This window comes from Mustelus asterias, chromosome 21 (assembly GCF_964213995.1).
Source record: "Mustelus asterias chromosome 21, sMusAst1.hap1.1, whole genome shotgun sequence".
NCBI lineage: Eukaryota > Metazoa > Chordata > Chondrichthyes > Carcharhiniformes > Triakidae > Mustelus > Mustelus asterias.
Genome location: NC_135821.1, coordinates 38073475 through 38098019, shown reverse-complemented (window position 1 = coordinate 38098019; position 24545 = coordinate 38073475). Strand labels below are relative to the sequence as shown.

The 24545-nt window shown below is 42.5% G+C and overlaps 1 protein-coding gene and 1 pseudogene across 6 annotated transcripts in view; both read right to left on the bottom strand.

The window, feature by feature from the left end:
* Window positions 1-24545, bottom strand: part of inpp5b (inositol polyphosphate-5-phosphatase B) — a 140943-nt gene that overhangs the window by 41536 nt on the left and 74862 nt on the right. For 4 of the 6 annotated variants that reach the window (XM_078237763.1, XM_078237765.1, XM_078237766.1 and 1 more), the window contains 6 exons: window positions 23266-23356; window positions 22891-22959; window positions 14876-15046; window positions 11025-11126; window positions 9737-9851; window positions 6217-6333 (listed from right to left, as the gene is read on the bottom strand). In XM_078237763.1, the coding sequence (XP_078093889.1) occupies window positions 6217-6333; window positions 9737-9851; window positions 11025-11126; window positions 14876-15046; window positions 22891-22959; window positions 23266-23356 (665 nt within the window). The remainder of the gene's footprint in view (window positions 1-6216; window positions 6334-9736; window positions 9852-11024; window positions 11127-14875; window positions 15047-22890; window positions 22960-23265; window positions 23357-24545) is intronic. The other 2 variants (XM_078237764.1, XM_078237767.1) reach the window with 1 other exon arrangement.
* On the bottom strand, window positions 17419-18851 carry LOC144509474 (translation initiation factor IF-2, mitochondrial pseudogene; annotated as a pseudogene).

The following is a 24545-nucleotide window of genomic DNA, read 5'->3' as shown; positions in this document are numbered from 1 at the left end:
TCATCACTGATTATTCAGAGAAGAATTGTTTTCTTCCCCTCTATGTCGCTTTGTATCTTGATTGGTTCTCAACTTTCCCAACAGTGAAGAGCTAAAATATATAAAGCATTTATGTGTCTTGACACAGAGGACATAATGCTGGATGCCACTGTGTATCTCCTCAGTGCAAGGATGGGCTCTATTAGGGTGAAAGAACACACACCAGATGCACAATTGCACATTACAATGAAGTTACAGCAAGGTCGATACTCTCGTTCCTTAAATATAATGGAGTGTCCAAAATGAAGTGACATTTTCGCCATGATATTTTATATCCAAATTCTTCTCCTTTAGCACTGTCGGACCATACACCTGCTCAACCCACAAAACATGCTGCAAACCTCCGTCAGGGTGAAACAAACAGGAAAAGGTCATTCAGCCCCTCTAGCCTGTTCTGCCTGTCAGTCAGATTGTGGCTAACGTGAATATCATTCCCATTTACTCATCCAGGTTCCACGTCCCTTGATACCCTTACCAAACAAAAATCTATTGATATTCAATATGATCTTCTGCTGAATCTTAAATGTATCCAACGGGGTCGATCATTTAAGACTAACATGAGGAGAAATTTCTTCACTCAAAGGGTTGTGAACCTTTGGAATTTGCTACCCCAGACGGGTTGTGGGACACTCCCTCATTGGATATGATCTTATTGAATGATGGGCCTTCTGATCTACTCCTGATCCTATCTGCCACCTTCTTATGGGATCCAACCAGGGCTCTAAACAACAGAAGCATAATTTCCTCCCCTCTGTACTCCAAATACCTGGATATAAAGGCCTGACACATTTGAAATTTTAGCAATTTTTGCTCTTTGTATGCAGATTTGCTATTTGCTCCTATCTAACATTTGTGACTCGCTAGATGAGTTAATAGCATAGATTGCAACATATGAGTAAGATGTATTAGTTATTTCAAAAATGAGGTTGCAGGGTGACCAGGACTGGGTGCACAATATTCCAGGCTATGCAATGTTCCAAAAGAACAGGCCAAGGTGGAAAGGAGGTGGGATAGCATTATTAATCATAGAAACATAGGAAATAGGTGCAGGAATCATTGAATCATAGAAACCCTACAGTGCAGAAAGAGGCCATTTGGCCCATCGAGTCTGCACTGACCACAATCCCATCCAGGCCCTACTCCCATATCCCTCCATATTTACCCGCTAATCCCTCTAACCTACGCATCTCAGGACACTAAGGGGCAATTTTAGCATGGCCAATCCACCTAACCCGCACATCTTTGGACTGTGGGAGGAAACCGGAGCACCCGGAGGAAACCCACGCAGACACGAGGAGAATGTGCAAACTCCACACAGACAGTGACCCAAGCCATGAATCGAACCCAGATCCCTGGAGCTGTGAAGCAGCAGTGCTAACTACTGTGCTACCGTGCCGCCCATTAGGAGTAGGCCATTCAGCCCTTCGAGCCTGCACCACCATTCAATATGATCATGGTTGATCATGCACTTTCAGTATCCCACTCCCGCTTTCTCTCTTTCTCCTTGATCCCTTTAGCCACAAGGGCCACGTCCAGCTCCCTTTTGAACATATCTAACAGACTGGCCCAACAGCTTCCTGTGGTAGAGAATTCCACAGGTTCACAACTCTCTGAGTGAAGAAGTTCTTCCTCATTTCAGTTCTGAATGGCTTATCCCTTATTCTTAGACTGTGACCCCTAGTTCTGGACTTGCCAACATCAGGAACATTCTTCCCGCATCTAGCCTGTCCAGTCATAGCATCACAGAATCCCTACAGTACAGAAGGTGGCCGTTCTGCCCATTGAGACAGCAGCAACAACAATCCCACCCTATCCCCGTAACCCCACATATTTACCCTGCTAATCCCCCCAAAACGAGGGTTAATTTTGCATGGCCAATCAACCTAACCCGCACATCTTTGGACTGTGGGAGGAAACCAGAGCACCTGGAGGAAACCCATGCGAGAATGTGCGAACTCCACACAGACAGTGACCCAAGCTGGGAATCGAATACCTGGCTCTGTGAGGCTGCAGTGCTAACCACTGTGCTGTCTAAAAGTAGCCATCTGGATTTTGTGTGTTTCTATGAGATCCCCTCTCATTCTTCTAAATTCCAGTGAGTACAAGCCCAGTTGATCTAGTCTCTGTTCATGTGTCAGTCCTGCCATTCCAGGAATCAGTCTGGTGAAACTTGGCTGGACTCCTTCAATAGTAAGAATGTCCTTTCTCAGACTAGGGGCCCGATTTTACCATTGCGTCGTGCCCGTTTTCGGGTGCGGAAACGTGGTAAAGTCGGGTGTGAGGCCATTAACGCGATCCACGCCCACATCCGCGCAGATGGCCACTTTACTGAGACCTGGAAATGGCCGCGATCCAATTCGCGCCCGAAACTGGCGCAACGGCATTTAAATGCATTTGCATACATTTAAATTGAATTAATTAACTGCCCGCCCAACTTTATCAGCATTTCCCCCTTTACCACCACGTTCACCGATCCGGAATCGCGCCGAAATGGACATGCTGAATAAAAGTCTGAATCCGGCGCTCCAGCTGCTGAAGAGGCAAGTTCAGCGTTTCCAGCGGCTCTCTGACTCAGATCAGTGGTGGGGGGGTGGAGGGGGGAGGGAGGCGGGTCTGATCATTCTCTGGTGGGGGAGGGGGGCCGATCATTGTCTGGTTGGGGGGGGGAGGGGGAGGAGGGCAGATCGTTGTCTGGTGGGGGGGCGGGGGGGGGGGGGGTGGAGAGAGAGAAGCGGGTCAGATGTACCTCTGGGTGGGGAGTGAGGCCAGATCATTCTCTTTTTCAAATTTTTTTGAAATTTCACACTTTTTCAAATTTTTTTCTAACTGCACACGCGCAGTTCAGAGCTCCAATCATTTCAGACGCGATAAGCCCCGCCCACAGCACGATTCAGACCCGCGATTTTTTTTTCATATGGGGGCGCCTGAAAGCAGATTTCCAAGTCGGATCTGAATTGTGCCCAGATTCAGCACTTAGAATGAAAATGGTAAAATCAGGCCCTACACACAATACTCAAGGTGTGGCCTCACCATGACCCTGTATGACTGCAGCAAGGACGGTTTCAAGGAAGGTTTCAGAGCAGTGCTGAGTTGTGATATAAAAGCAGTGGATAGTGAGGTAGAATTGGTTTGTGTTGAAATCATGAATAGCAGAGGAAGCGAGGCAAGGGTGGGAGTAGTCGAGAGACCCCCAAAATGTGACCCCTCAAGAAGTCAAAGCATAAATGGGGAAATGTCATGGGCATGTTTGAAGGGAACTGCAATTATCATGGGAGATTTTAATCTGCATATTGATTGGACAAACAAAGCCAGCAAAGGAAGCAGAGAAGATGATTTTGTGGTGTGCATCACACTCCACATTTTGAGCAGTATGTTGTGAACCTACCCAGGAACACGTTACTTTAGATTTGGTTTTGTGTAATGAAGAAGGATTAATAAGGGATCTTGTAGTTAAGGATCCTCTACGGGGTAGTGACCACAATAGGATAGAATTCGAAATACAGTTTGAGGGTGGAACGCCATAGGTCCATAACTAGTGTCTTCAACTAAGGGCAATTATAATGGTATGAGGGAGGAGTTGTCCAAAGTGAACTGGGTAAACAAGCTAAGATACAGGTCAGTTCATAGAATCCCTACAGTGCAGAAGGAGGCCATTCGGCCCATCAAGCCTGCACCGACAACAATCCCACCCAGGCCCGATCCCCGTGACCCCGGGTATTTACCCTGCTAGTCCCCCTGAGACTAAGGGACAATTTAGCATGGCCAATCCACCTAACCCACACATCCTTGGCAGAAAGGGGGAGAATGTGCAAACTCCACACAGACAGTGACCCGAGGCTGGAATTGAACCCGGGCGCTGTGAGGCAGCAATGCCACTGTGCCAACGTATCGCCATTGATGAGCAGTGGCAGATATTCAAACAGCTGATTCAAAATGCTCAGCAAGAGTTTATCCCAATCAAAAAGAGGGATTCCACGAAAAAGAAGCAAATTCCATGGCAAGAGAAGGTCAAGGATAATGTTAAATTGAAAAGCAGATATACAAAGTGGCAAGGGACAGCGGTAAACCAGAGACTGGGAGGTTTTTAGGATCCAGCTGCAAAAGCCTAAAGAGCTCATAAGATAGGATAAAATGAATTTTGAGAGAAAACTTGCATTCAGTATAAAAAACAAACAGTAAGAGTTTTTATGAATATATAAATAGGAAGTGAGTGGCTAAGGTGGGCTCTCTACTGAACGAGGCTGGTGAATTGATAACTGCAAACAAAATAGAAATGGCGGACATGCTAAATAAATATTTTGCATCAGTCTTCACCATGGAAGGTATTGCAAATATCCCGAAGATATCAGATGAGCTGATTGTAAATAACATGGTAGAACTTACAAAAATCCCAATCACAAGGGATGGAGTACTAGAGAAACTCAAGGGGCTAAAGGCGGACAAATCACCAAGACCCGATTAACTACATGCGAGGGTTTTAATGGAAGTGGCTGAAGAGATCGTGGACCCATTGGTTGAAATTTTTCAGAACTCACTCGACTCCGGGAGGGTACCAGAAGATTGGAAAACAGCCAATGTGACTCCCTTGTTCAAAAAGGGAGAAAGGCAGAAGGAAGGGAACTATAGGCCAGTTAGTTAAATATCTATTATCGGCAAGATGTTGCAGTCAATAATCAAAGAGGAAATAGCTAGTCATTTAGGAAAGCTGAATATAATCAAACCTCGTCAACATGGTTTTATGAAAGGTAAATCATGTTTGACATTTGCACAAATTTTTTGAAGATGTAACAGGGATAGTAAACCTGCAGATGTAGTCTATTTAGATTTCCAAAAGGCGTTTGACAAGGTGCCGCATAAGAGGCTAGCGCATAAGCTAAAAGCCCATGGAATTGAAGCAAGTGTGTTAGCATGAATTGAAAACTGGCTGTGACATAGAAAACAGAGAGTTGGAATAAATGGGTCCTTTTCACAGTGGAAAGATGTAACTAGTGGAATAGTGCAGGGATCAGTTCTTGGCCCGCAATTGTTCACTATTAATGACCTGGAGGAAGGAACAGAATGTAAGGTTTCCAATGTGCCGATGATACGAAGATAGGTGGAAGGGCAGGTTGTGATGAGGTTACTGTGATTGTGCAACAGGACACAGATACATTGGGTGACTGGGCAAAAACCTGGCAAATGGAGTTTAATGTGGGGAAGTGTGAGGTCCTGCACTTCGGTAGGAAGAATCAAAAGGCAGATTATTATCTAAATGGAGAGACTGCAGTTGAGTGAAGTACAGAGGAATAGAGGGGTGGGACTTTACGGCTGCAGTCACCCCAAGCCAGACATTCATGCCCGAGGTCAACAGACCGTTGCACGGTCTGCCCCACCCACCACAATTCCCGTGGCGGACAGGACAATTCTGTCCGAGGTGTTCTCGTGCATGAAATCACAAACAGCTCGCAGACAGGTCCAACAAGTAGTTAAGAAGGCAAATGGTATTTTGGCCTTTATTGCAAAGGGGTTGGAGTTCAAAAATAGGGAGGTTTTGTTGCAATTGTACAGAGTGTTGATGAGGCTTCACCTGAAATACTGCGTACAGTTTTGGTCCCCTTACCTAAAAAAAAGGATATAGTAACATTGGAGGCAGTCCATAGGAGATTCAACAGGCTAATTCCTGGGATGAGAGGGTTGTCCAATGAGAGACTAAATAGTCTGGGTCTGTATTCCTTGGAATTTAGAAGAGTGAGGGGTGACGTTATTCAAACATATAAAATCCTGCGGGAACTCAACAGGGTGGATGGTGAGGTGTTTTCACTTGTGGGAGAGTCTCGAACAAGGAGGCATAGCTACAAGATAAAGGGTCACTCATTTAAAACTGAGGTGTGCAGAAATTTCTTCTCACAGAGAGTGGTGAATCTCTGGAATTCTCTGCCCTGGTGGAGGCTGGATTATTAGAAGTATTGAGGTGGTGGATAAATATTTGACAGTTCGAGGAATAGTGGGTTATGGGGAAATGGCACAGAAAAGAAGTTGAGGCTGACATAGATCAGCCATGAATGTATTGAATGGTGGGACAGGGGCCTGTTGGCCAACTCCTGCTTTTATTTCTTCTGTGCCAATCACCTCAAAAATGTACCAATTATTAACCGGACAAACATCAGGCTGGCTTGATCTTTGTTCAATCTTTCTTACCATTCTTCCCATTATGCCTGTTCCAACTCTGTCCATTTCCACTTCTGTGACAAATGCAGCATGTTCCTTCCTCACATACAGGAGAAGCATCATTCCAACCATCCGAATGTGCTTGATCTGAAACATAAATTGCGTTTTACTAAGGATCTCCTTACCGCGTCTCAACTTTGGTTACCGAGCATATAAACTTAGCCAAGATATCAAAATGTATGGCAACTATCAAACTGATTTTATATCAGATTGTCCCAACTTACAGAATCAAATTAAACCTAGTTTAGCTGATCTCAGAAATGGTGGTGTCAGGAGGACTCGGAAGGAGAAAATGTTCCAGCAAATTACACACTTCCACTCATTCCCATTGGAAAAATGCTCCTGGCGACAGTGGAGGACAAGATGGGGTTCGGTTTGTGGTTATTTCATTTGCCAACATAGAGTAGTACTTACGTTTCTCAACAAGTAATCCAGAGGCCTGGATGAATAATAATGAAAGACAGACCTGCATTTATTCAGCACTTCTCATAACCACTGGCTGTCTGAAGATGCTTTCTTTTAATTCTTTCATGGGACATGGGCGTTGCTGGCTCGGCCACCATTTTTATTGCCTATCCCTCATTGCCCCCGAGAAGGTGGTGGTGAGCTGCCTTCTTGAACTGTTGCAGTCCATGCAGTGTAGGTACACTTGCTGTGCTGTGTGGGATTGAGTTACAGGAGTTTGACCCAGCGACAGTGAAGGAATGGCGATTTTCCCAAGTCAGGATGGTGTGTGGTTTGGAGGGGAACTTACAGAACTCCCAGCTTCTGACCCACTCTTGTAGCTACAGAATGTATCTCGCTGGTCCAGTTCAGTTTCTGGTCAACGGTATCACCCCCAGGATATTGATAGTGCGGGGGGGGGGGGGGGGGGGGGGGGGTTCAACAATGGTAATGTCATTGAATGTCAAGGGGCAATGGTAAGGTTCTCTCTTGTTGGAGATGGTTATTGTCTGGCCACCGGTCTGGTGCGAATGTTACTTGCCCAAGCTTCACAGTCAATGAACTACTTTTTGAAGCACACTCACAGCCGTAGTGTGGGAAACGGAGCAGCTAATTTGTTCTCAAATCCTGCCTTAAATTCTGAACTCAATTTAAAATACATGGAATAAAATGGAAATGAGTCAATAAACTATTGGATTGTAAAAACCCAAATAGGTTCACCAATACCCTGATATAAAAACACCTGTTGTCCTAACGTGGTTTGGTCTATATGTGACTCCAATTCCACACCTACATGGTTGACTCTAACTCACGCTTCAAAGTAGAAATCCACTCAGTTAGCAACTAGCGAAGGCTTTAATGCTACGCTCACCTCTTCAACACAACTCACTGCGTATGCTCATTCATGTGGAATGGCTTTGAGCAAGTTAACAGAACGATGCCACATTTTCACAACTGCACCCCAGTCGGCACCCATTACCTTCAGGAGGAAAGATGTAGAAGGGGGGAAAAAAAGACACCACAAGCCAACTGTCTCTTTTAAGGGTGCCGTGGCAATAACTTAAAAGACATACAGGTTTACCCCAGATATTGAAATAAGTTGCGATTTGCAGATACCCAAGATGCCAGACTTTTTACATTGGATCTCAAATTTGGGAATCGAAGTTCTCTATTGTCAGAGCCACTTCATCACCCTCAGCACCTGACACATTTATATAAATCTAGGGGCTTAGATTGTGAAAATGTAACAAAGATTTTTAGGAAGGAACTGACAGCTGCCTCAAACATTTCAAGTGACTGGACGAGGGGAACAGAATTTTAAAGCCAATTCTGCATTCATCAATCACTGACAAACACAGGCCTTGTTGAGGTGCTCAAAATTATGAATAATTCTGACAGGGTAAAGAAAATAGAAAGCTTTCTTTCTGGTTCTATCACAGCTTGGTATGGCTCCTGCTCTGTCCAAGACCATAAGAAACTACAAAAGGTCGTGAATGTAGCCCAATCCATCACGCAAATCAGCCTCCCATCTGTTGACTCTGTCTATACTTCTCGCTGCCTCGGCAAAGCAGCCAGCATAATCAAGGACCCTACGCACCCCAGACATTCTCTCTTCCACCTTCTTCTGTCAGGAAAAAGATACGAAAGTCTGAGGGCACGTACCAACCGACTCAAGAACAACTTCTTCCCTGCTGCTGTCAGACTTTTGAATGGACCTACCTTTCATTAAGTTGATCTTTCTCTACACCCTAACTATGACTGTAACACTACATTCTGCACTCTCTCGTTTCCTTCTCTATGAACGGTATGTTCTGTCTGTATAGCACACAAGAAACAATACTTTTCACTGTATACTAATATATGAGACAGTAGTAAATCAAATCAAATCAAATAAGGATATTATGTTTCCACTAGTTAGTTTGTTAGTGACTAGGGTAAAATGTCAAGATGGTCAGCAAGAAAGCTAGGAGTGAGATGAGGAGAAACTTCTTTACTAGGAGAGTTGTTGGGATTTAGAATGCGCTGCCTGGGAGAGTGGTGGAGGCAGATTCCATAGGAGGTTTCAGAAGATAGCTGGATACATACTTGAAAGTGATGAATTTAGAGGGCAATGGGGATAAGGATGGAGAATGGGACCAGCTGGGTGGCTCTTTTGGGAACTGGTACAGACACGATGGGCTGAGTGGCCTTCTTCTGTGCTGTAAAATTCTATGATTCTATGAATAAGGCTGGAGATTAACTGACATTAGGACACTAACAAGGAGCCAATAACATGAACTCTCTTATTCTGTAACAAGTAGAGGAAAGTGCAGTACCACTGTAGCCAAAGAAATTAGATAAAGATTTTAAGGTTAACATGACTGTAAGGCACATGCATAGGCTGGTTCAGTAGATCTAGCACCATTATTTGGGAGAGGACATCCTGTACAATGGATTTAGTAGTAATTTTTCCCTCTCCCACAAACACATAATTTCGCTCCTCCTTTCCAGAAGGCAGTTGGGCTTGATTCAACATTTGTACGTGTCCTTTGAATGCGTCATTTAATAAGCATTCTTCACAGGTCAGCCTTAACAACGAGACTAGGATGTTCCGTGTCAGCATAGTTGGAGGATCACAGGCTGGGGCCACGAAATTCACTGACGTGGTTCTGGAGTGCCAGAAAAGCACTTGAACACTCTGTGAGCTGTCTGAAGCCATTATAACCAGGGCAATTCCTGTCCTCACCCAAGTTGTGCACATCTGCGTTCCCCCCCGCTCCCACAGGTTCACACATTGGCAACCAGGAGTAAGGGTTCACATTTCAATTGTGCTGTCCTACAATTGCCCTAGTTAACAACAACTAACTAAACAGGGATCAAACCCGCACATTAATTCTTAACGATTTATTGTTGGGTAAGTTGCTCTTTTCAAATCTCTGGGTAAAGTTTATCTACTTAATAAATCGATGCTTCAGTTACTTGCGACTAGAAATACCGATACCAAAATTGTACAACATTATACTGCACCATCGCAAGAGGAATGCATTTAAAAATACAATAATTTTACCTTTGCATATGAGGCCAATGGATGAAGACTTTCACTCACTGCTATGAACCACTCCTCTTCCTTTGGTGTATCATTAAACAGGAATGCTTCCTTGCTCAGGTCAATTTCTTGAAAACTTTTAAAAACAAATAATCAGGACATCTTAATCAGAACATCTGGAAGTAGCTAATATGATTCTATGAAGCAAGTTTGGAGAGGAAAATACTCACATAGCTTTAATTTTCACTGGCTTATAATGAATTACTCAGTCATAATTGTGTCAGACACATCAAGGATATAGATGTATTAGGCCTAACGTCTCACAACAATGCCAAAATTGTTTGTAAAACAGCACCTATTGTGTGCTGAAGCAGCATTGGTGCAACTGCACATGACAAAATGGCAATCTTCACTAAAAGGATTGTGGACCTTTGGAATTCTCTACTACAGAGGATGGTGGATGCTGAGTCAATAATCAAGTCAGAGATAAAAAAATATTTGGGCACCAAGGGAAGTAAGAGCTATTGGGTTAATGTGGGAAAGTATAGCTAAAGTAGATGATTTGGGGCAAAGGGGATCAAAGGTTATGGGGAGAAAGCAGGATTAAGCTATTAAGTTGGGCGATCAGCCATGATTGTGATAAATGGCGGAGCAGGCTCTAAGAGCTGAATGGCCTCCTCCTGCTCCTATCTTCTATGTTTCTATGATCAGCCACGATCTTATCGAATGTCGGAACACTTGAGGGGCCAAACGGCCTAATCCTATAGCTAATGAAAGTGCTAAGCTTTTGAGTTGAGCTGATTCACAGCTTTTAGTAAAAAGATACATGTCTGTAAATATTACATGCCTTTGTTTTTGTATCGTTTGAACACAGATATTCTAATTATTACTGACTCATACAGCGCAGGAGGCTATTCAATCTGTGTGAGTTCTTTGAAAGAACTACTCCCTGCTCTTTGCATAACCCTATAAGCCTTTTCCTTTTTAAAAGTATTCATCCATTTCCTTTTTGGAAGTTGCTACTGAATTCTCTTCCACACCCTCTTCAGGCAGCACATTCCTTTTGCTTGCAACGACTTTTGTGGACGTTTATTCTAAAATAATGTTTCTAGTGTATGTACAAAAACTAAGCAGTCTCTCTCTCAGCCTGGAATAACTGAACAATGTTTGGCCCATTTTGGCAGCAGTATTTAACTTATACTTTAATATTTTATTCTATATAGTGAATGATTCTGAATAAGGAAAGCGACTATCAAGGTTTTAGTTTTTCTAAAAAAAGATAAATTAACTTGTGTTGTCAGAGACATACCCAACACAGTAGATATCAGGTGGTTCAGCATCATAGCTTAGCCAAGGCTTCAGGTCCTCCTTGGGAGACTTGCCATTCACATTGTACGTCCCTGCAAAAATCCTATGTAAAACAAAAAACATTTCTTTAATAAAAATATCAAAATTAAAGCCATGCAAAAAGGCACAAACATAATTTCCCGAGTACATTTTGTCAGGCAAAGTTATGCCAATAGTCTGTGGTGAAAAAAAAGCATTTGCAAGTACCTTACAGTTAAAGCTTATCATATTCAACTCATATGCACCTTACACTGTGATATTTATATTTATTTATGAAATTAATATCTAATGCATTAGGCACACTGCTGTAAATTTCTTTAGAAGACCCCGGCAACTTCTGTACACACTGTATGCCCCTTCTTTTACTATAAACTCACTGAGTGGGATGTGGGAAACTCAGCCAATCTACCCATGTCCAACTGTAACCGAGCGAGCAAATGGGAACCACAGGTAATGGTCCTCAAATCCAAAGGCAAGTAATCAGGAAGGGGTCTAGAAAGGATCATACTCTGGGGAACGGCTGGGAAGACCAGGACAGGGAAGGGTTGAGGATTAAGAATGCAGTTATACCCCAGCAACAATTGGTGCCCAAAGTGCATATTTAGACAAGGAGTATTCCAGCTTTTGGGTGGGCAATTTTGGCACCTCCAATATAAAACCGCATCCAGCGAGATTGGGGCAGGAAACAGTAGGTAAGTCTTCAGTTCCACTTTAACTGTCCCTGCAACCTGTTTTCAATGGCAGGGGAAGTTACATTTCTCTCATGGATGTAGGTATGACAGCTGATGTTCTTTAGAACTTGGGGAGATTGGTCAATATGCTTTCCCAGCATGTGGAGAAACTGTTGTGTCTGTTTGGTACAGTGCGTGCAAACACTCAATGTAGAATGTTGTGGGTTCCTCAAATCACTGACACCAAGGACTTCCAACAAAGGTAGTTTATTCCCAAGCTCAACACCCACAGATTGTACTTGCGCTCTGCCTGAGATCCCGGGGATAACTCTTGTGCTCCCAGCATGTGACCTCTTATGTAGCCATGTCATCACATTTTCACGTGACCACACAGTTTACATCTTCCCTGTTTAGTTGGGATACCCTGTGACATGTGATATAACAGTGTGCACCATGGAAAATATGTACAGAGTATTGTATGACATACAATCAAACAAATTGACAATGCATAACTACTTACACATATATATTGAGGCATGGTTTAGGCTGTAGCGACTGGTGCACAGCCCATTGCATTTCCTCTATTCCCATAATGTCTATGTCTTCCTCAAGGTCCGCCTGATCTATGTTGGGCAAGGAAGCTCTAGAGAGGGCATCAGCCAAGTACAGTTCGTTGCCACGTTTGTAAATGATGCTGAGGTTCTAGCGTCATGCGTTGCAGCCATGCAGATGCAGTGTGAAGAGACATCTTTAAGATAGTTACAAGTGGATGGTGATCAGTTTCAACTGTTGCTGGGTGACCACAGATAAAATCATTAAATTACTGACAGGCAAAGATGAGAGCAAGAAGCTCCTTTTCGATCTGTCCATAGCAAGTCTCAGTGGCAAGGATGGGATGAAGACGTGCATCATGTTCCTGCATAGTACAATCCCAAACCAGGATGTCATCAACAATAATCTTGCAATATTGGCCTGCTCCATGCACTGCTAGAAGACTGCGCTGCCAGTGGAGATCCCACATGCCATACAAAGAAAATGATATCTGCCTATCAGAGACATGAATGTGGGTAGTTTAGAGGATTCCTCATCGAGCTGGATCTGCCAGATCCGTATTTCACATCGAGAATGCTAAACGCCTTGGCATTTGGCATGTCTGCTATCACCTGTCCACTGTCCCCACAGTATTGAGGTCTGAGCAGTGCTTTGTCCAAGTACACTTGGTCAATGCATATCTTGACTGTACCATCTTTCTCAACTCAGCCTCCATTGCTGAAACCATTCCGTGGCCTTATCTATGGGAGTTAAGACACCAAATGCCATTATCCAGTGGAGCTCATCAATGACTTTCTGCTTCATGGCTACTGTACTCTTCTTGGAGGTCAGACCATTGGCGGTGAGAATCATCGAGTCTCATGTGAATGCAACTGGTAGCTTAACAATGATGACACTGTTGTAAAGGTCTCTACCTGGTATCATCTCTGGGACTTGGAGTTCCAGAGCATGCACTTCTGGACCAAGTTGTATGAGCTTCAGTGCAATGCTGTCCTGAAGCCCTAGCAAAGGTTTTACATTCTGGTATGGAATGGAATGTATGGAACTTGAAATTTCCTGGCATGCAGTGGTGGTTTGCTATACCTTCAGTGTGGATCGTCTGTCTACCATAAGCCATAAGGTATGCCTCGCTGCTGGGATCTGATACAGCACATAGATCTACTTCCTATAGCCATTGGGTGGATAGTACATTACCCTTTGTTCCAGTATTAATCTTGACTTTAAGTCTGGCATTACTGTTAATTATGTTAAGAGTGGTGAAGACCTCTGTCACAATGGAGTGTTGTTGGAGGTTCTGTAGGTTGACTGCTTAGTTGAACTCCAATTGATTCACCTTACTGAGTCTCCTAGCCCTGGAGGATTGAGCTGCTGCCATGTTGCTGAGGGCTGCTGTGGTTTGGATCTGCGGCATTTAGCAAAATGGTTCCACTTCCCACATTTATTGCATCGTTCACCATATACAAAACAAGCTGTTCTGTTTGGTGAGTGCTGGCTGCTGCAGTTGGGATGTGGAGATGCCGGCGTTGGACTGGGGTGAACACAGTAAGAAGTCTCACAACACCAGGTTAAAGTCCAACCTTCTGTGTCGATATGCGCGATCTTCTTGGAGATCCTCTCCACTTGGAGCCGGCAGTTTGCGGTGTCGATGGTAGCCATGATGTGGAGATGCCGGCGTTGGACTGGGGTGAACACAGTAAGAAGTCTTACATCACCAGGTTAAAGTCCAGCTGCAGTTGGAACAGGGCACACCCTGTGCTACAAATATCTGAGTTTCCTGCCTAAAATCTCTTTTTCATTTCATATTGATAGCTGCTTATTATAACATTAAGCTTTTTCCTCACAGCAACTGCTTGCAGACTATTCGCTATATATTACACAAACTATTCGATCCGATTAGGTCTTCAGTGAGAATTTCCGAACACACACTTCTTTGCCAATATTTTTAGGGTGGTTGTGTAAGACGGTGTTGATTCATCTGCTTTCTGGTTCATGGAATTGAATGCATGTCTATCAAGGGTTAGATGTTTTACCAGGTGGCAAATGTTCTCAAATTGATTCAGCATTATCCCAGAGTCTTCCTTTTCCTCCTCTGTCTGGAAGACAAACGACTCGAATTTTTCAACGGCCTTGGGAGATTTTATAGGTAAAATCATGTACCTTTCTTGACTTGTCTGAGCGTGCAGCACCGCAGTAAGTACATCAGTCCTTCAGGAACTTTTCAAAACTATCCGCAATATTTTCTTTGAAGAGTGTGGGTCAATGCAACAAAGTCTTGTGCCACCTGCAGTCCTGATACCATGTAGAATGTTGTGGGTTCCTCAAATCACCGATATCAAGGACTTCCAAAGGTATTTTATCCCTAAGCTCAACAGCTTTGTACTCTGCCTGAGATCCCGAGGATAACTCCCACGCTCCTGCCCCGTGACCTCTGATGTAGCCACGTCATCATGTTCTTACATGATCACTCAGTCTACATTTGACATTCAATTCAGCAGAATCTGGACCGATGTTTCTCTAGATACAACTGGTTTCAATACAGGCTTAAGCAAAGCTAGATATTTAGAGAATAAATATTTAAATTTAAACTAACCTATAGTTTCTGATATAAGTGTACTTCTCTTCTTGCTTCAGCAACTCTGATTTGATCAGATTGTCACGCAGGCCAAACTGTGGCATCATGAGGATTTGGGCTTTGTTTGTAGCCAGCACGTTGGCATTGCGGACCATGTCATCTGTTATGTCAGGCTTCATTTTATCAGGCCTTGAATCACAAACAAACATTTTTACCATTTTTAGTGTCTCAGGGTATGGAATATAAACATTGAGATGAATGGTGAATCTATATAAAACTTATGAAATCACAGTTGGAATAGTTGTGCCATTCTGGACTCCACACTAGGAAAAAAGGCAAGACAACAGAAAAGGTACAACACACACGGTCTGATCTGGGGAATTAACTATACATACAGATATAAAGAAATTCTTGAAAAATTGGGGCCGTTTTCATTTGAAAAAGGAAATGAAGGGATGGAACAGAATTGATAGAAATAGACTATTTTCAGTGATGGAGACATATGCTATAAAATTAAATGCAAGACATTAGAACATGGGACAGGCGAATTATCTTAACACATAGTTGGGAGGCCATGAAATGAAATAGCATAGTAATTAAAAGTAGAGGATAGGTCAATATTTAAGACTTGGTGAGATAGGTAGTTGAAGGAAAAGGGAATAAATGGAAATAGAAGCACAGCAGACCCATGGAATTGCTCATGTGGAAGATAAACACCAACACAGTCTGGCTGGGCCAAATGACCTGTTTCCATTTTGTAGTTCCATGTAATCACCTCCAACAACAACAATAAATCCTTTACCATCCACAAGCTCATTGTTGATGATCACATATTGACCTTGACTGATATATGGCTGAAGGATAATGACACCTTTCCCCTAATTGAAACTTCCCTGCCTGGTTGTACATTCCATCACCCGCTCTGCTCAAACCATCATGCCGGTAACATAGCACTCATCTGCAAACCTAATCTTGGCCTGTCTCCCGACCCCTCGAGCAACTTCGCCTTTAAGCATCTCATCTTGTTCCAACCTTCACAACTCTCATTTAAAATCTTTGTTCGGTACTGCAAACCCAAATATCACTAACTTTCTCTTATGCAGCAGCCTTTTGTGAGGCACCTTGTCGAATGCCTTCAGGAAATCCAGATACACCACATCCACCAGTTCCCTTTGTCCACCACGCTCGTAATGTCTTCAAAGAGTTCCAGTTAATTAGTTAAACATGACCTGCCTTTTATGAACCCATGCTGCGTCTGCCCAATGGGACAATTTCTATGGAGATGTCTCGCTATTTCTTCCTTGATGATAGATTCAAGCATTTTCCCCACTACAGAAGTTAAGCTAACCAGCCTATAGTTATCCGCCTTTTGTGTACCGCCTTCTTAAATAGTGGCGTCACATTTGCTGTTTTCCAATCTGCCGGAACTGCCCCAGAATCGCAACTGCCTCAGAGTCCAGCGAATAATTACCACGAGCGCATTTACTATTTCCCCCGCCATCTCTTTTAGTACCCTGAGATGCATTCCATCAGGGCCAGAAGACTTGTCTACCTTTTGCCCCATTAGCTAGCACAACACTACCTCTTTAGTGATAATGATAGTTTCTAGGTTCTCACCGGCCATAGCTTTCTTGTCATCAATTTTTGGCATGTTGTTTGTGTCTTCCATTGTGAAGACCGACACAAAATACCTGTCCAATGCCTCGGCCATTTCCTCAGTTCCAGTTATTAAATCCCCCTTCTCATCCTCTAAAGGACCAATGTTTACCTTATCTTTTTCATTTATATATTTGTAGAAACTTTTGCTATGTTTTTATATTCTGAGCTAGTTTATTCTCATACTCTATCTTACTTTTCTTTATAGCTTTTTTCATGGCTTTCTGTTGACCTTTAAACGTTACCCAATCCTCTAGTTTCCCACTAACCTTTGCCACTTGATATGCATTATCTTTAAATTTTAAACCCTTCTTTATTTCCTTAGATATCCATGGCTGATTACCTTTTCACAGTAAGAGTTTTAACAACACCAGGCTAAAGTCCAACAGGTTTATTTGGTGGCAAATACCATTAGCTTTCGGAGCGCTGCTCCTTCGTCAGATGAACCATCTGACGAAGGAGCGGCGCTCCGAAAGCTAATGGTATTTGCCACCAAATAAACCTGTTGGACTTTAGCCTGGTGTTGTTAAAACTCTTACTGTGTTTACCCCAGTCCAACGCCGGCATCTCCACATCATGATTACCTTTTCTACAGTCCTTCCTTATCACTGGTATATACTTCTGTTGAGCACTGTGAAAAATCGCTTTGCAAGTCCTCTGTTCCTCAATTGTCCCACCATAACGTTTTTGCTCCCAGTCTACCTTAGCTAACTCCAACCTCATCCCATTGTGGTCTCCTTTGTTTAAGCACAAGACACTGGTATTAGATTTTACCTTCTCACCCTCCATCTGTACTTTAAATTCAACCATACTGTGATCGCTTCTTCTGAGAGGATCCCTGACTATGAGATCATTAATTATTCCTGTCTCATTACACAGGTTATGTTCAAAATGACTTCTGCATGGATCCAGTGAATAACATTCACCATCTTTCAAAACAATTCCTGATGAAGTACTTAGAGACATTATGTGAATGTTAGTCTTTATGTTGGCCTGTATTCCAAACCATAAGCTGAATGCATCATCCACATATCTTGCCCATTTAGTCATTTTACTGGACAGACTTTATATTAATAGTGCAATTCAATTAAATTCAAAAATTCTTTGGTTCTTGTAGTGATCAAATTTAAAATCCTGGATCCCAGGAGATATTTTGTTGAATTTCTTTTTCTTCATAGCAAATAATTTCATCACCAAGCTTGAAATCAATTTCTTTATCCAAGCTGAGGCCACATTCCAGCCCTGTCTTCACAACTGAGACATCGTCCTTGAGATGTTTGAGAGACGTGGGGAAACCTGTCCAAAAATTATGTTGATCGCGGATGAGGTTAAACTTCATCTTTCTGTGCAGTTGACCCTTCTGAACTCTGCACCCTGCTACAGCAACTTTCTTTTTCCCTACTGTCACATAGAAGACTGCCAACGCAGATGCCTCTCCTGTAATATTTTCTTCAAGTGTTGGTGGCAACTTGTCACTCAGTTCAGCCTTGAGGTTATCAATAAGCTTGTAGATAACCCTATGCAATTTGATTTTTACTCCTCCCTTGGTAGCCATCTGTTGTACTTCTTTGCTGACATTTACATTAAAACCATAAACTAGACCTGAAAAAATCTCTGTTGAGACAATATCATTTTCACTGATATCGCCAACACCAAAGTGAATCACTTTGAGTTTACACTCTTCATCAGCATCATAACTATCTAGGATATTTAGAATGGCTTCTACTGAGCCATCAACATCACCTTTTACTATTATTGGAAGTGAAAGCTCATCCATGTCATTCTTCTCTTTCGGCCTTGTTGCCATTAGATGTTTATTGGCCTTGTACATTGCAGATTTTCTTTGTCTCCAGTTCAAGCTACTAAAGCTTTCCCGCTCCTTTTTGTACATCTCATGGTGTTCCTTCTGTTTTGCTTCAATCACCTCAAGATCTTGTTTATTTTTTTCTTGTGACTCAACATACTTCCTCCAATCTAAAACCTCTCTGGCCCTTTGCTCTGATTCCACTTCAAGAATTTCATCTCCAGCAGATGGAAGTTCCTTCCAACCAACTATCTCCACTGGGGTACTTGGTCCAGCAGCTTTCATTGGCTTATTATTCTCATCAAACATTAACCGTACCTTAGCCCAGCTCTTTCCTGCCACCAGGACACAACCTTTAGTTAATGTTCCATGTTGGATAATAGCTGTGGTGACTGGTCCTTTTCCTTTATCATTCCGAAAGTTGCTGTAGCAGGGTGCAGAGTTCAGAAGGGTCAACTGCACAGAAAGATGAAGTTTAACCTCATCCGCGATTAACATATTTTGTGGACAGGTTTCCTCACGTCTCTCAAACATCTCAAGGACGATGTCTCAGTTGTGAAGACAGGGCTGAAATGTGGCCTCAGCTTGGATAAAGAAATTGATTTCAAGCTTGGTGATGAAATTATTTGCTATGAAGAAAAAGAAATTCAACAAAATATCTCCTGGGATCCAGGATTTTAAATTTGATCACTACAAGAACCTAAGAATTTTTGAATTTAATTGAATTGCACTATTAATATAAAGTCTGTCCAGTAAAATGACTAAATGGGCAAGATATGTGGATGATGTATTCAGCTTATGGTTTGGAATACAGGCCAACATAAAGACTAACATTCACATAATGTCTCTAAGTACTTCATCAGGAATCATTTCACAGGACCAGATCTAGGATAGCTTGCTCCCTTGCAGGTTCCATTACATATTGTTTGAGGAAACTATCACGGATACGTTCTAAGAACTCCTCCTCAAGGCTTCCTTGACCGCCCTGGTTTGACCAATCAACATGTAGATTAAAATCCCCCATGATAATTGCCGTACCATTTTTACATGCATCAGTTAAATTTTTGTTTATTGCCCACCCCGGGATGTTATTATTTGGTGGCCTATAGATTACGCCTATCAGTGACTTTTTCTCTTTACTATTTTTAATTTCCACTCAAATGGATTCAACATTTTTCTCCATAGAACCTAAATCATCCCTACCGCCCTGATGTCATCCTTGAATATCAGAGCTACATCATCTCCCTTATCTTCCTGTCTGTCTTTCCGAATAATCTGATACCCCTGGATATTTAACTCTGAGTTGTGACCACCCTGCAACCATGAGTCTGCAATGGCCACTACATCATACTCATTCGTGATAATTTGTGCCACCAATTCATTTACCTTTCTCTTTTTCCACTTCTAAGATGTCCCATAAAACTGATCTCTTTGACTTAAGCTTCTGGCCTTATACCTCTTTATATGCTCTTGTGAAGCACCTTGGGATGTTTTATTCAGTTAAAGGTGTTATATAAATGCAAGTTGTTTTTCAAAAATACATAAAGTGGACAGATAAAAGTTGGGGTAATGTCTTATTTCAGATCCTAATCTTAAGCAATTCCAGTAACTGTGGTGTGGAATGCATGCCAAGTCTATCTTGTTACTATAATAACTTGGTAACTTCCTCAGGCAGATGAGTGATAAATTAAAAGTGATGTGCTAGTGAATGTGCTAACTGACAGGAAAAGCTTTCAGAAACAACGTGCAAGCAGCATTCGCACACACTTGATTCTAAACTACTTAAAAAGGTCCCGGTATGGAGTGCTTTGTTGGAGGGAAGGAGCTGCATTTGTGTGCCTTTCACAATGTCTCGTCGTGATTTACAGCCAATTAAATGCTTTGGAAATGTAGCCACATGGCGTAATGTAAAGTTAAAGTTTATTTATTAGTCCCAAGTAGGCTTACATTAACACTGCAATGAAGTTACTGTGAAATTCCCCTAGTCGCCACATTCCGGTGCCTATTCGGGTCAATGCACCTAACCAGCAGGTCTTTGCATTGTAGGAGGGAACCAGAGCACCCGGAGGAAACCCAGGTAGACACGGGGAGAATGTGCAGATTCCACACAGTCAGTGACCCAAGCCAGGAATCGAACCCGGATCCCAGGCACTGTGAGGCAGCAGTGCTAACCACTGTGCCACCATGCTGCCCTAAGGAAATACACCAGCCAATCTGTGCACAGCAAAGTCCCACAAACAGTAATACAATCAAGACTAGATAATCAAATTGCATGATGTTTGGTGAGTAATGAATATTGACCAGGTACCGCATGGTAAATTGCTGCATAAGGTTAAATTTCATGGGATCCAGGGTGAAGTAGCTAAATAGATACAAAATTGGCTTGATGACAGAAGCCAGAGGGTGGTCGTGGAGGGTTGTTTTTCAAACTGGAGGCCTGTGACCAGCGCTGTGCCTCAGGGATCAGTGCTGGGTCCACTGTTATTTGTCATTTATATTAATGATTTGGATGAGAATTTAGGAGGCATGGTTAGTAAGTTTACAGATGACACCAAGATTGGTGACATAATGGACAGAGAAGAAGGTTATCTCGGATTGCAACGGGATCTTGATCAATTGGGCCAGTGGGCTGACGAATGGCAGATGGAAATTAATTTAGATAAATGCGAGGTGATGCATTTTGGTAGATTGAACCAGGGCGGGACTTACTCAGTTAATGGTAGGGCGTTGGGGAGAGTTGCAGAACAGAGATCTAGGGGTACATGTTCATAGCTCCTTGAAAGTGGAGTCACAGGTGGACAGAGTGGTGAAGAAGGCATTCGGCATGCTTGGTTTCATCGGTCAGAAGATTGAATACAGGAGTTAGGACGTCTTGTTGAAGTTGTACAAGACATTGGTAAGGCCACACTTGGAATACTGTGTACAGTTCTGGTCACCCTATTATAGAAATATTATGAAATTAGAAAGAGTGCAGAAAATATTTACTGGGATGCTACCGGGACTTGATGGTTTGAGTTATAAGGAGAGGCTGAATAGACTGGGACTTTTTTCTCTGGAGCGTAGAAGGCTGAGGGGTGATCTTATAGAGGTCTATAAAATAATGAGGGGCATAGATCAGCTAGATAGTCAATATCTTTTCCCAAAGGTAGGGGAGTCTAAAACTAGAGGGCAGAGGTTTAAGGTGAGAGGAGAGAGATACAAAAGTGTCCAGGGGGGCAATTCTTTTGCACACAGGGTGGTGAGTGTCTGGAACAAGCTGCCAGAGGTAGTAGTAGAGGCGGGTACAATTTTGTCTTTTAAAAAGCATTTAGACAGTTACATGAGTACAATGGGTATAGAGGGATATGGGCCAAATGCGGGCAATTGGGACTAGCTTCAGGGTTTAAAAAAAAGGGTGGCATGGCCAAGTTGGGCCGAAGAGCCTGTTTCCATGCTGTAAACCTCTATGACTCCATGACCAGGAGAAGCATCGTTTGGTTTCTGAAGCCTGCTCCTTCCAGACAATGTGAATAATCTACCTAATTATAGGATTTGCTATTTGTCACAGGTGAGAGCAATGCATACATTCTGCTCTGCCGAATGTAAATCATGGAACAACACCGGGATAATCAGCTATTCCTACACTTCAGTTACTCAACAGCCGAGTGAGTTCCTGTGCTGAAATCCAAGAAATAATAGATTAAAGCACTCATAACAGATTTCTAGCCATCCCAGTTTTCTTTAAGTATTCTTTTTAAAACAGAACACACAACTGGAGTGAAAACATCGCTGTTGTCTTCATTATGAAAAGTAAGAAGATATTATCAGGCCATTTTTTGTGGCCTATGGGATTAGGATACTGAAAATTAAAACGGATCACATCAGTATCGTTGGTACACAACTTATGGCAAATCAGTCATTTGAATAATGCATGTTCAATGTCTCTGGCACCCTTAACACATAGAGCCTGAAGACAAAGGTACATGAAGTAAGCACCGCTATACAAACTTCCAGTAAAATAACATTAAAAGGCACTTTCACCTGAATTTCCAGAAATTGCAAGTCTTCCACAAGAAATGTCTGCTGCTTTAATGTTCCCTTAAAAAATATTCGGCTCTCTCTCTGAAGGCTGAGTTGCTAAGTGTGCTACCTACCATGGTGCTCAACTAATTCCATTGGGGGAAGCCCCACTTTGTCTGAGGTACTTCTATCAGCACTGCACTGTGGATTAGGTTACACCACCCTACAGTACTGCAATCAACACAGTGGGTTTAGCTTCAGGAGAACTGCAATATCACTGTTGTTGCACGTTGATTTTCAATCATTACAACATTCAACACGTGGCTGGATGACACCCTCCTGCTGTCACCACTCTTCGTCAAATTTTATGAAAAAGAAACAACAGGAAGAAAATGAGACTGAATGAAAAGAAAATGAGCACACGAGTGATGTGTCAATAAAACATGATGTGGAGATACTCAATTAAACATGCCAGACCAGTATTGCAAAACAGCCTAAAATGAAACCTCCTAGAGAAAGCAGCATAAATATCTTCACCAACTACATTCAAGACCCTTGCTTGTTTCTCACACACCTTATAGCAGAAGGACGTGCAGAGCAACTGGCAGAGGACTCAGAGCATGATTCCATGTCAGAGGGATATCTATGAAGAGTGGAAATGTGCGGTTAGAAAAGTGCTAGATACGACAGGCTACACTTTGCAAGATGCAGCATTGGTCTACAATGCTTAACAGAATTGCATCAAATCAATTACTTAATTTATTGTTTAATGAAAGTACCAACCAACTTAACTGCGATTAAAACATATTTAGTATTGACGTGCTAACACGCAAGCACTAATTTCTATGCTTAGATATTCAAAAAGAGCTAAAACTGAAATTCAATTATTTAATTCACAATGAATGTTCACTAATTTTATAACGATAATTTACAGGATCGCATATCTTACTTTTCTGGAGTCGACTCAACATTGCCATCTTCATATGTGTGACTGTCCCTCTTTTCACCACCATGTTGGACTGCTAGCAGATCAGAATCGCCTAGAATCAAACAAAAATATACAGTCATTAAAAGAAAGCATCAATATCACGGACAAAAGGAAGACTGCAGGTTCAATTCCCTGGTCCATGTTGAATTAACCAATGTTCAGCCAATGCAACTGTGATGGGGACGAAGGGTTGCTTCGATTGGGTCCCACGTCCCTCTGGGTCAGACCAGGATGAGAAGTCAACAACGAGTTACACTGCCAGTCAATACTAATGAGTGTTGGAAAGCAGAGGTTTGGATGTCAGCTGAGACAGGATCACATTTGGGAGTGGCACTTCCCAAAGGCTGACCAAACTTGCTGATAGCCACTTTTCATTTGTACACCTGAAGAACAGTCTCTTGGCACACACTGAAGTGTTTCTGGCAGCAATGGAATAAATACATCCTGACATCAGTCATGACCTTCAGGAATTAGGGAGGAGAAAGTTGGAGAAGCTAACAAACCCAATTTCTGAAACATAATGGAGAAATACTTCTCTAGATTCAGGGTGTGGATCTGGGTAACTCTGTGGATAAGGGCAAGAGACATGAGGGGAAGAAACCTTACTGTGAGCATCTGCTATTCATCACTACATTAATATAAGAGAGGATACCAAGAACATTTCATTCCAATAATATTTGCATTGACAGGGACAAATACAGCTGTTATGGGTGTAGTCAAATAAGGGAAGCATGTACAAAACAGGTATCAGAGATTACTTCAGTTCACCAGAGATAGATTGGAAAATCTATAAATCTGAAAAAAAAAACTGCCTGCAGTACATGGAACAATTAGCTGAGAAATTCAAGCGAAGAACGTGCCATTGGACCTGATATTCAGGACTGTGAAAGACATGATAAGAAAGCCTGTTCTTATCCAGCATTCACACAGGTGGGCACCCACACTGTTCAAAGAATAGCGATCAGGAATGTGAACCATGGTCACTGGATACCTTCCCTAGCCCGCGTACTGATAGCTACAGTGAAAAAGAGAGTAGAAATCCCAGGGGGAGCTCTGAAATGAAATTTAATTGGTCTGGAAATTTATGAACTGGCATCAGGAAAAACAAATCAATGACCAAGAATGATGTTGGATTGTCACAGAAATTGATCAGATTCATTCAAACCCTTCAGGGAAGGGAACCTTCCAAAGAAAAGAAAAAGCCACAAAAATGTTGTGCTGTTTCACTGGAAGCCCATTTC